This window comes from Corvus kubaryi, unplaced genomic scaffold, assembly GCF_017639235.1.
Source record: "Corvus kubaryi isolate FWS band 111438036 unplaced genomic scaffold, C.kubaryi_AGA036_p1.0 37947, whole genome shotgun sequence".
NCBI classification, from domain to species: domain Eukaryota; kingdom Metazoa; phylum Chordata; class Aves; order Passeriformes; family Corvidae; genus Corvus; species Corvus kubaryi.
In genome coordinates, this window is record NW_024581155.1 from 1 (window position 1) to 10850 (window position 10850).

At 64.6% G+C, this 10850-nt stretch overlaps 1 protein-coding gene across 1 annotated transcript; it reads left to right on the forward strand.

Moving 5' to 3' along the window:
- The first annotated feature begins 357 nt into the window (after positions 1 to 357).
- LOC121672121 (low-density lipoprotein receptor-related protein 1-like) lies at positions 358 to 10830 on the forward strand. Its single transcript, XM_042044640.1, has 23 exons — positions 358 to 508; positions 1269 to 1385; positions 3028 to 3134; positions 3305 to 3437; positions 3779 to 3898; positions 4338 to 4460; positions 4713 to 4856; positions 4934 to 5068; positions 5247 to 5366; positions 5733 to 6004; positions 6092 to 6270; positions 6509 to 6615; positions 6808 to 6924; positions 7007 to 7183; positions 7568 to 7708; positions 7810 to 7983; positions 8070 to 8231; positions 8565 to 8739; positions 9077 to 9181; positions 9372 to 9436; positions 9669 to 9756; positions 9838 to 9982; positions 10662 to 10830. Exons 1-23 carry the CDS (start codon positions 388 to 390, stop codon positions 10797 to 10799), a joined length of 3165 nt encoding a protein of 1054 aa, XP_041900574.1. The 5' UTR covers positions 358 to 387; the 3' UTR covers positions 10800 to 10830.
- The last annotated feature ends 20 nt before the right edge of the window (positions 10831 to 10850 follow it).

The window sequence follows — 10850 nt, forward strand, 5'->3', positions numbered from 1 at the left end:
CAGTCCCTCCTCAGTCCCTCCTCAGTCCCTGCCCAGTTCTACCCCAGTCCCTCCTCAGTTCCTCCTCAGTCCTTGCCCAGTCCCTCCTTGGTCCCTCCTCAGTCCCTCCTCGGTCCCTCCTCAGTCCCTCCTCGATCCCTGCCCAGTTCTACCCCAGCCCCTCCTCGGTCCCTGCTCAGTCCCTGTGGGCAGTGGGCGATGGTGGTGGTGGCTCTGCCTGGATCTGTTCTGCTGGGATCCTCCTGCCCCTGACTTCTCCCTGGACAATGCTTGGATGGGAGGGGGATCTCCCCCAGCTCCAGGTTGTTCATCAGCCTTGCAGGGAACAACACATGCCTGACCAGTGCTGATCCCTGTGCCTGTGTCACTTTGTCCCCTCCAGCCCAAATGACCTGTGGTGTGGATGAGTTCCGGTGCAAGGACTCGGGCCGGTGCATCCCGGCACGCTGGAAGTGTGACGGGGAGGACGACTGCGGGGATGGATCCGATGAGCCCAAGGAGGAATGCGGTGAGCAGGGGCTGTGGGGACAAGCCAGCGTCACCTTGTGTCCCTGCTCCCCGAGGGACAGGCTGCCCCAGGAGTTCCAGCTGCCCCTTTTCCGAGTGGCGTGGGCAGGGCTGGGTCAGAGGGAGGTGCAGGGCAGCGCTGACCCCCGTCCCTGTCCTGTCCCTTCTGTCGTGTGGGGCAGTGCTGACCCCTGTCCCTGTCCCACATCTCCCACTGTGCAGGACAGTGCTGACCCCGTCCCTGTCCTATCTGTACCATCGTGTGGGGCAGTGCTGACTCCTGTCACTGTCCCCATCCCTTCCTTCCCCTTGTTTTGGGCAGTGCTGACACCTGTCCCTGTCCCGTCCCTCCCCTCATGCAGCACAGTGCTCACACCTGTCCCTGTCCCATATTTCCCCTCGTTCAGGACAGTGCTGACCCCTGTCCCCGTCCCTGTCCTGTCCCTCCCCTGACTGGGGCAGTGCTGGCACCTGTCCTTGTCCCATTCATGCCCTCATGCAGGGCAGTGCTGGCCCCTGCCCCTGTCCCATCCATGGCCTATTTGGGGCAGTGCTGACTCCTGTCCCTGTCCCTGTGCCTGTCCTGTCCCTCCCCTGATTTGGGGCAGTGCTGACCCCTGTCCCTGTCCCTTCCCTATTTGGGGCAGTGCTGACCGCTGTCCCTGTCCCATCCATGGCCTGGTTGGGGCAGTGCTGACCCCTGTCCTGTCCCTGTCCCATCCATAGCCTAACCCTGTCCCTGTCCCTGCTGTCCCTCACAGACGAGCGCACGTGTGAGCCGTACCAGTTCCGCTGCAAGAACAACCGCTGTGTGCCGGGCCGCTGGCAGTGCGACTACGACAACGACTGCGGGGACAACTCGGACGAGGAGAGCTGCAGTACGTGCCACCCCCGAGCCTTTGCTGTCCCCAGGGCGGAGCAGTGGAGAGGGGACAGGTTTGGGCCCCCCCAGCCCCTCTGCTGCTGCCAGGGAGTGTCAGGCTGGTGGCCAGGAGAGCTACGGTGTCCCCCAGCCAGGACACCCCTGACTCCAGGGGTCTGGAGAGCCTGGCCCTGCAGAGGGGGGCTGTGCCAAGGAGACACCCCAAGGGTGATGGGTGACAGGGAAGAGGTGACCCCAACACGCTCCCTGTGTGGCCGGAGTCACCCGAGGGCACCTCGTCCTGCTTTGCCACCAAGCATCGCCCCGTGTGTCACCCCCTGCCTGGCAGTGGCACCTGGGATGGCGGTGGGGACACACAGAGCTGTCAGGAGGGACCCAGGTCACAACCCCAGGCGTGGGCCAGCGTATGGGGATCCCCAGAGCTGGGGCAGAGAGTCCAGTGCTGCCCCTTCATGAGCTCCCGCTCGTGTGCCAGCACCTGCCCCACTGAGCGGCCAAGGAACACGAGTGTCCTCATGGACAGGACCATTCCCAGGGCTCCACTATGGCTCTGTCCCTCTGGAGGGGTTCAGGCTGCCTGTGGGATGGCACCAGGGTCTGCTGCCAGACCCTCTCCCACCCCACAGCACCCAGAGGATCCCAGGCTGCCCATGGGATGGCACCAGGGTCTGCTGCCAGACCCTCTCCCACCCCGCAGTGCCCACCGGGTCCCTCTGTCTCCCTGCAGCTCTTTAGAGTGCAGCTTTTGTTTTCTTTTCTGTTGATTTCCCGTCGTGTTTTTGAGTTTGTGCCATTTCACTTCATCTTATGTTTTTCTCCATTTTCACACTGTCGTTATGGGGCGCTCAGAGGTAGGTTCCTGCCAAAATCTTTTAATTCCATGTACAGTCTCTCTAAAATCAATGAAGGCAGCAATTTCTAGGTGAGGGCAGAGGGGTCAGGACCGGACAATCCAGGTGGATTTACTGAGCATCAGCACCAGCATCTCCCTCCAGTGGGGAGGGTCCGACCCTGCTGCTCCGCAGGGCCCGTGCATGGCTTGGACTTGGCTCCAAAACCCATCCCCACCGTGACTCTCCCTGCTCCACCTGGACACCCCCCGTCCCCCTCTTCCCCCACAGTCCTGTGCCGTGACCGGAGGGTCCCTGTGCCCCAACACCCCGAGGCCGTGGGGAGGGGAAGGGTCCTGAGAGCCATCCCAGGCGGGCGGCTGTGCCACGTGCCGTCCTCCTGGATTTGGCACTGGCCGTGCCAGTGAGCTGTGAGGGGGTGTCTGTCCCCGTGCCCTGTGAGGAGGGACAGGGATGAGGCTCTGCCAGGGCACCGCTGCAGTTCCTCCTGCCTGGGGGGGCAGCCGGGGTGGGCAGCAGTGGGGCTGGTGCTGCCCTGTGGAGAGTGAGTGACCTGGGGGACAGCCACAGTGCCCCCCAACACTCCTGCAGGGAGCCCTGGAGTGGGGTGGGAAGGGGCTGGGAGGTGGTGCCAGCCGTGCCCCTCTGGCAGCTCCCCCGGCTCTGCCTGTACCCCCCTGTCCCCAGTGCCACCGGCTGTGTGTCCGTGTCAGCCAGGGCCACCCCTTTCCCTCGCAGCCTGCGTGTCCCCACGCTCAGGGCACACCCCGTGTTCTCTGTCCCCAGCGCCCCGGCCCTGCTCCGAGAGCGAGTTCTCGTGTGCCAACGGCCGCTGCATCGCGGGCAGGTGGAAGTGTGACGGGGACCACGACTGTGCCGACGGCTCCGACGAGGTACGGCAGCGGCGAGGGAGCGGGAGGGGGACACAGGGACACGGGGACACATCCCCACCCCTGCCTCTGCCGGTGGCCCTGGGGCTCAGAGCCTGAGTGTGGCAACAGGACAGCGGGCTGCTAGGGCCACGCTGTCCCTGCTGACCGTGTCCCTCGCCCGTCCCCTGCAGAAAGACTGCACCCCCCGCTGTGAGTTTGACCAGTTCCAGTGCAAGAACGGGCACTGCATCCCCATGCGCTGGCGCTGCGACGCCGACGCCGACTGCATGGATGGCACCGACGAGGAGAACTGCGGCACCGGGGGTAATGGCAGAGCTGCGTGTCCTGTCAGGGCGGGTCGTGTCACCCCCTCCCTGCCCTCGTGTCACCTGTGTCCCCACTGCAGCACTGCCTGTCCCATCAGGGCGGGTGGTGTCACCCCCTCCCTGCCCTCGTGTCCCTGCTGCGGGTGGGAGCGCTCCCCTGTGTGTGTCCACCCCTCTCTGCCCCACCCTTGAGCATGCATGGACATGCATCTGAGCCCTGGAAACCCATCCAGCCCTGGACACCCCCTGTCTGTGGTGGAAATTGGGATTGCAGCCCCAGGCTGGGGTTTTGGCAGCAGGGCAGCACGAGCTGACGTGTCCCCTCCTGCGCTGTTGCAGTTCGCACGTGTCCCCTGGACGAGTTCCAGTGCAACAACACCCTGTGCAAGCCCCTGGCCTGGAAGTGCGACGGGGAGGACGATTGTGGGGACAATTCGGACGAGAATCCCGAGGAGTGCTGTGAGTGACCCTGCGGTGCCTCTGCCCGGAGCCCTCCCATTCACAGGGTGGCAGTCCCGGGGCTCGGGCACCGCTGCGGGGACTGGACGGTCTGGGGAGACCTCTGGCAGCTCCTCTCGGGGGTGGCCGGTGGGGCTGAGGGGCTGGAGGTGGCTCCAGTTGAGGGAAAGGAGTCGCAGAGGGGCTGAGCGGGATGAAGGGCTGGCGGTGGGGAGGGGGCTTGGGTGGGGCCGGGGCTGGGCGAGGAGAGGGCTCACAGCAGCTGGGCGATTGTCTTTGCTTCAGTCTCTTTGCTTCAGCCTCCGGAGCCCGCTCGCCCGCGTGGGACAGCCCTCCCCGGAGAGCGGGCAGAGGCCGAGCAGCAGCTCGTGACAAGTGTGACAGCCTGGCTACGGCGTCTCCTTTCACCGTCACCGTTTGTTTCTGTTTGCTGGTGCAGTGAAATTCCAGTGTCCCCCCAACAGACCGTTCCGCTGCAAGAACGACCGGGTATGTCTGTGGATCGGTCGACAGTGCGACGGCATTGACAACTGTGGAGATAACACGGATGAGAAGGACTGCGGTGAGTGGAGCTGCCCGCGGGCACAGCCCTGTGCCCGCCTGGCCAGGGTGCCTGCGTGGTCACTACAGCCCTCGGGATGGTCATCCCAGAGCCCAGGGTTCAGGCCAGGTGTTGGGATTGGCTTTGTCCGGTCTTCCCTCCCAAAATCAGGGTGCAGATGCAGGGTCCCGAGTCCCTGCCTGCTCCCAGAGGGTCCTGTGGGGATGGGTGCCCGGGACTTGGGGGGTCACAACTGCTGCCCCCCACCCGCAGAGTCACCCACGGCCAAGCCCAAGAGCTGCAGCCAGGACAAGAACGAGTTCCTGTGTGGGAACAAGAAGTGCATCAGCGCCAACCTCCGCTGCAACTTCTTCGATGACTGTGGCGACGGCTCCGATGAGGAATCCTGCTCCCACGGTGGGTGGGGAGCCGGGGGCCCGGTGTGGGCTGGGGGACTCGCTGTGACGCGCGTGTGACGGCGCATCCCCCTGCAGAGCACAAGTCATACGACTGCATGACCAACACCACCATGTGTGGGGACGAGGCTCACTGCGTCCAGTCCCAGTCCACCTCGTACTGCACCTGCCGCAGAGGCTTCCAAAAGGTGCCGGACAAGAATTTTTGCCAAGGTACTTCCCGCTGCTGCTGGAGAGGGCTCAGGGTCGGGCTGTGGGGTTTGGCATCGGTGAGGTGTGATTTCACAGCTGGGATGGAGTTCGGGCGGCAGGAATTGTGTCCTTGGGGCAGAGTCGGGGTCTGTGGGGGCACCCTTGGGGTCTCCCCCTGATCCCATCTCCCACTGCCCAGACATTAACGAGTGCCTGCGCTTCGGGACCTGCTCCCAGCTCTGCAACAACACCAAGGGCTCCCACGTCTGCAGCTGCGCCAAGAACTTCATGAAGACAGACAACATGTGCAAGGCGGAAGGTCAGGAGAAAACAGGCACCCACATGGGTTCTGTGTGTGCCCAGGACCCCCCTGCGTGCCCCGGAGCTCCAATGGGACCCCTGTGCTCTTCCCTCCATCCTCCTGCCGGTGCTGTCAGTCTGTCCATCCCGGACAGAGAGAGCCCCAAGGCGATGATGAGCTTGCAGTGACCCTGTCCCTATCCCACCAGAGAGCTGGGCTGAGCCCCTGTTCCTGGTTGAGCCCCTGTTCCTGGTTGAGCCTCCACTCCTGGCTGAGCCCCCGTTCCTGGTTGAGCCCCCACTCCTGGCTGAGCCCCCGTTCCTGGCTGAGTCCGTGTTCCCAGTCCAGGCCAGGCCAAACTCTCCTCATCCTCCTCCTCTGCAGGCTCCGAGCACCAGATCCTCTACATTGCGGACGACAACAAGATCCGGAGCATGTACCCCTTCAACCCCAACTCGGCCTACGAGCCGGCCTTCCAGGGCGATGAGAACGTGCGCATCGACGCCATGGACATCTACGTCAAGGGCAACAAGATCTACTGGACCAACTGGCACACGGGCAGGATCTCGTACCGGGAGCTGCCCGCCTCCTCCTCCGCCTCCACCGCCTCCAACCGCAACCGGCGCCAGATCGACGGCGGCGTCACCCACCTGAACGTGAGCGAGCTCTGCCAGGGCACGGCAGGGACAGGCTGATGGTGCCCTCCGTGTCCTCCCTCACCTGTCCCCGCTCTCCCTGCACAGATCTCAGGGCTGAAGATGCCGCGGGGAATCGCCATCGATTGGGTGGCCGGGAACATCTACTGGACGGACTCAGGGCGGGACGTCATCGAGGTGGCGCAGATGAAGGGCGAGAACCGCAAGACGCTGATTTCGGGGATGATCGATGAGCCCCATGCCATTGTGGTTGACCCGCTGCGGGGGTGAGAGACCTGAGCCTTTGTCCCATCCCTCTGCCCACCCCTCACCCTGCTCCCCTCACCATGAGCCCACCCGTGGTGGCAGCTCCCCATGTCCCAGTGTCACTCTCTGTGTGTGCTCGAGTTGCCCCAGAGTTACCTGGTGATTCCAGGACGCTGTGGGGACAACATAGGAGGGTTTCTCCGGCTCGTCACTGGGCTGTCCCATTCCCCTGGGAATGAGCTGCCTGTGTCCCTACAGAACGATGTACTGGTCAGACTGGGGCAATCATCCCAAGATCGAGACGGCCGCCATGGATGGGACGCTGCGGGAGACCCTGGTGCAGGACAACATCCAGTGGCCAACAGGTGAGAGAGAGACAGGTGACAGGAGGGGGGCAAAAGCCATGATGGGGACATGTACAACCATTTGTGTTGGGGAGGGTTGTTCTGGGGGCTCGGAGCCCCGTGGCAGAAGGGTGATGGGGCTGCTCTGTGGGTCAGTTGGTCAGGAGGGGCTCAGGGTGGGCTGCGGGCTCACTGGGGGCTGTGTCTCCTCAGGCCTGGCCGTGGACTACCACAACGAGAGGCTGTACTGGGCCGACGCCAAGCTCTCCGTCATCGGCAGCATCCGGCTCAACGGCACCGACCCCGTCGTGGCTATCGACAACAAGAAGGGTAAGGGGTGCCCCATGGGGGTCCCCGGCCTCAGACCCACCCCAAATCCCTGCCTCCACATGTCCCCTCCTGGCTTCCCCAGGGCTGAGCCACCCGTTCAGCATCGACATCTTCGAGGACTACATCTACGGCGTCACCTACATCAACAACCGCATCTTCAAGATTCACAAGTTCGGCCACAAGGCTGTCACCAACCTGACGTCCGGCCTCAACCACGCCACCGACGTCGTGCTCTACCACCAGTACAAGCAGCCTGAGGGTGTGTGTGGGCTCGGGACCCCCACCCTGCTCCCCCTGGGGTGGGAGGGAGGTGCCAGGGCTTGGTATCTGATGTGAGGTGCCAGAGGGTGAGGGGAGTGTTGGCAGAGCTTGGGAAGATGGGACGCAGACCCCCAGCTCCCTGCCCAAAGTGGGGGTGTGGGGGTGGGCAGAGCAGGGGGTTGGTGGGGTGGGTTGGGGGAGTCCAGCTGCAGTGGTGAGCGGTCAGCTGGTGACCCCAGGGCATGGGAGGGACAGCACAGGGCTGTGGAGGGGAGTGTCCTAGAGGTGCTGTAGAGCAAGAAGGGCTGTGGGTCACCATGCTGTCGCCACCCCGCCATCCTCTCCCTGCCATCCTCACCACCTGTGCCATCCCCTCCCGCAGTGACCAACCCTTGTGACCGCAAGAAGTGCGAGTGGCTCTGCCTGCTCAGCCCCAGCGGCCCCGTGTGCACCTGCCCCAACGGCAAACGCCTGGACAACGGCACCTGCGTGGTCATTCCCTCGCCCACCGTCTCCCCCGTCGGTAGGTGACACGGCAGGAGGAGAGGATGAGGATGAAGAGGGGGATTGGGTCCTGCCAGCGTGGTCCTGCTCACCCCCAGCCCCTCCATGCCTTCCTCCCAGTGCCCACCACTGACACGTGCGACCTGGTGTGCCTGAACGGCGGCAGCTGCTTCCTCAATGCCCGCAAACAGGCCAAGTGCCGCTGCCAGCCACGCTACAACGGCGACAAGTGCCAGATTGACCAGTGCTGGGACTACTGCCAGAACGGGGGCACCTGCGCTGCCTCCCCCTCGGGTGAGCTGGGGGGGTCACGGCCGGTCCTGAGTGGACAGATGGACAGACAGACAGGTGGACACAGAGCTAACGGGTCTTATCCCCAGGAATGCCGACGTGCCGCTGCCCCACCGGCTTCACCGGGCCCCGGTGCAACCAGCAGGTGTGCACGGACTACTGCCAGCACAACGGCAGCTGCACCGTCAACCAGGGCAACCAGCCCACCTGCCGCTGCCTGCCCACCTTCATCGGGGACCGCTGCCAGTACCGTGAGTGCCACGGGGTGGGGACAGCAGTGGGGGCATCGGGAGGGTGGCTGTCCCTCACCTGGAGATGTCTGGGGACAGTGCTAGAGGGATTGGGCTCCCAGGTCCCCCCCTCTGTGTGGGAATCCCTGGGGACAGCATCAGGGGTTGGGCTCCTTGGTCCCCCTCTTCTGGAGGTGCTTGGGGACCTCTGGGAACAGCACCGATGGGATTGGATTCCCAGATCCCGCTGTTTTGGAGGATGCTATGTGAGCAGTGGTGGTGCTCCGTGGGGGACTGGGGCCACCAGCAGCCCTCTGAGGGTGCTGCCCGCTCTGACACCCTCGTCTCCCACAGGGCAGTGCTTTGACTATTGCGAGAATGACGGCGTGTGCCAGATGACGGCCAGTGGTGCCAAGCAGTGCCGCTGCCCCCCTCAGTTCGAGGGCGCCCAGTGCCAGGAGAACAAGTGCTCCCGGTGCCAGGAGGGCAAGTGCAGCATCAACAAGCAGAGCGGAGAGGTCTCCTGCATGTAGGTGCTGGGAATGTTGAGCTGGAGGGAGGAAAAGGGGTGGTGGGCACAGAGACCCCCAGAGAAAACCTGTTCCCCTGTGGCAGGATCGGCCAGAGCTGGGTCAGTAATTTAGGGCAGATAAATCCAGGGGAGCTGGTGGTCCTGGGAGGAGGAGATGGAAGTGTCTCAGTGTCACCCCAAAGCCCATCCCGGTGTCCCAGCCATGGGTGCAGCTCAGCCGTGAGCTGTGCCAGTGGGATGAGCCAACAGCCAAGTCCTGGGGGGCTGGGGGGAGCACAGAACATCCGGGAGGGCACAGAGGGTACCCATGGGGCTGATCCCCTGTGCCCCACAGCTGCCCTGATGGGAAGATAGCGCCGAGCTGCCTGACCTGTGACAATTACTGCCTGCACGGCGGGACCTGCTCCATCAGCGACAAGACCCAGCTGCCCGAGTGCCTGTAAGAGGAGGGGACCGGGGGGCATGGAGGGGAGGGGGGGACAGGCGGGCTGTGTGCCCCCCGAGCCGTCACTGACACACCCCCATTTGTGTGCCGCCGCCCCAGCCTGACCCCAGGTCTGTGCCCTCCTCTCCCTCCCTCCCTGCATGGCCCTGCCCCGCTAATCCCGGTGCTCTCCCTGCGCTCCCAGGTGTCCCGCGGGGATGACGGGCACGCGCTGCGAGGATTTCGTCGTGGGCGAGCAGCAAAGCAGCCGTAAGTGGGGGTGGGGGGCAGTGTGTGACCCCCCCCTTGCACACCACGCCACGCCAGGGGGGTTGCTGTGGGTGATCCAGGGCTACCCAGTGCCCCTGTGCGACCCCTGAACCCCGTGCTGTGGTGGAGGGGGAACAGGGCCAGCCCAGGCTGCTGGAGCTGGGGTGGGGGTGTGTGAGCGCTGCCCCCGCCCCCCCCAGGCTCTGACTGTTCCCGTGCCTTCCTCCCGCAGGAACAGCTTCCATCGTCATCCCCATCCTGCTGCTCCTCATCCTCCTCACCGTGGTGGCTTTTGTCTGGTACAAGTGGAGAATTAAAGGGTGAGTCCGGTGGGGTGGAGGGGACGGGAGCTGTCCCTGGCGGGTGTCGCTGGCACTGACCCTCTGCCTCGCCCACCTCAGTGCCAAGGGCTTCCAGCACCAGCGGATGACCAACGGTGCCATGAACGTGGAGATCGGGAATCCCACCTACAAGATGTACGAGGGGGAGCCCGACGACGACGTGGGGGAGCTGCTGGATGCAGACTTCGCCCTGGACCCTGACAAGGTGAGGGGCTGTCAGCTCTGCGGGGTCCTGCCCAAAGTGGGGGGTGCTGGGGTGGGGGACACATTGCTGCAGCTCTCAGGGCTCTCTGTGCAGTGGTCCTGGGGGAGCTCTGAGGGGCTGAATAGGCTTTGGGGCTGGCGGGGCTCTGAAGGTCTCAAAGGCTTCAGGGTTGGGGGCTTGGAGGGGTCGCAAAGGCTTTGAGGCATCACAAAACCTTTGGGGCTGGGCAGGCTCTGAGGGGGTCACAAAGCCTTTGGGGCTGGGCGGGCTCTGAGGATTCGCAGATTTTTGGGACTAGGAGAACTCCAAGGAGTCACAAAGCCTTTGGGGCTGGGCGGGCTCTGAGGGGGTCACAAAGCCTTTGGGGCTGGGGGGGCTGTGAGGGGTCACAAAGATTTTGGGGCTGGGGGCTGTGAGGGGTCACAAAGCCTTTGGGGCTGGGGGGCTCTGAGGGGTCACAAAGGCTTTGGGGCTGGGGGGCTCTGAGGGGTCACAAAGGCTTTGGGACTGGGGGCTGCAGGCAGGGCCGGCAGGGCTATCCCGTGTCCCAGGAGGAGGTCACAGCTGGTGGGGGCTCTCACCGAGTCGCCCCAGGGCAAGGAGCACCCCTGGGGACGGCAGTTCTGGCCAGGGGGGATGTCCGTGCCCCCTCCCACCTGCTCCCTCCCCTCCTCCGCAGCCCACCAACTTCACCAACCCGGTTTATGCCACGCTGTACATGGGCGCCCACAACAGCCGCAACTCCCTGGCCAGCACGGACGAGAAGCGGGAGCTGCTGGCACGGGGGGATGACGACCTGGCAGACCCCCTGGCATAGGGGCGTGGGGGGCGAGGGGCCGCGGGGTCCGGGCCCGGCACAGCTCCCGCC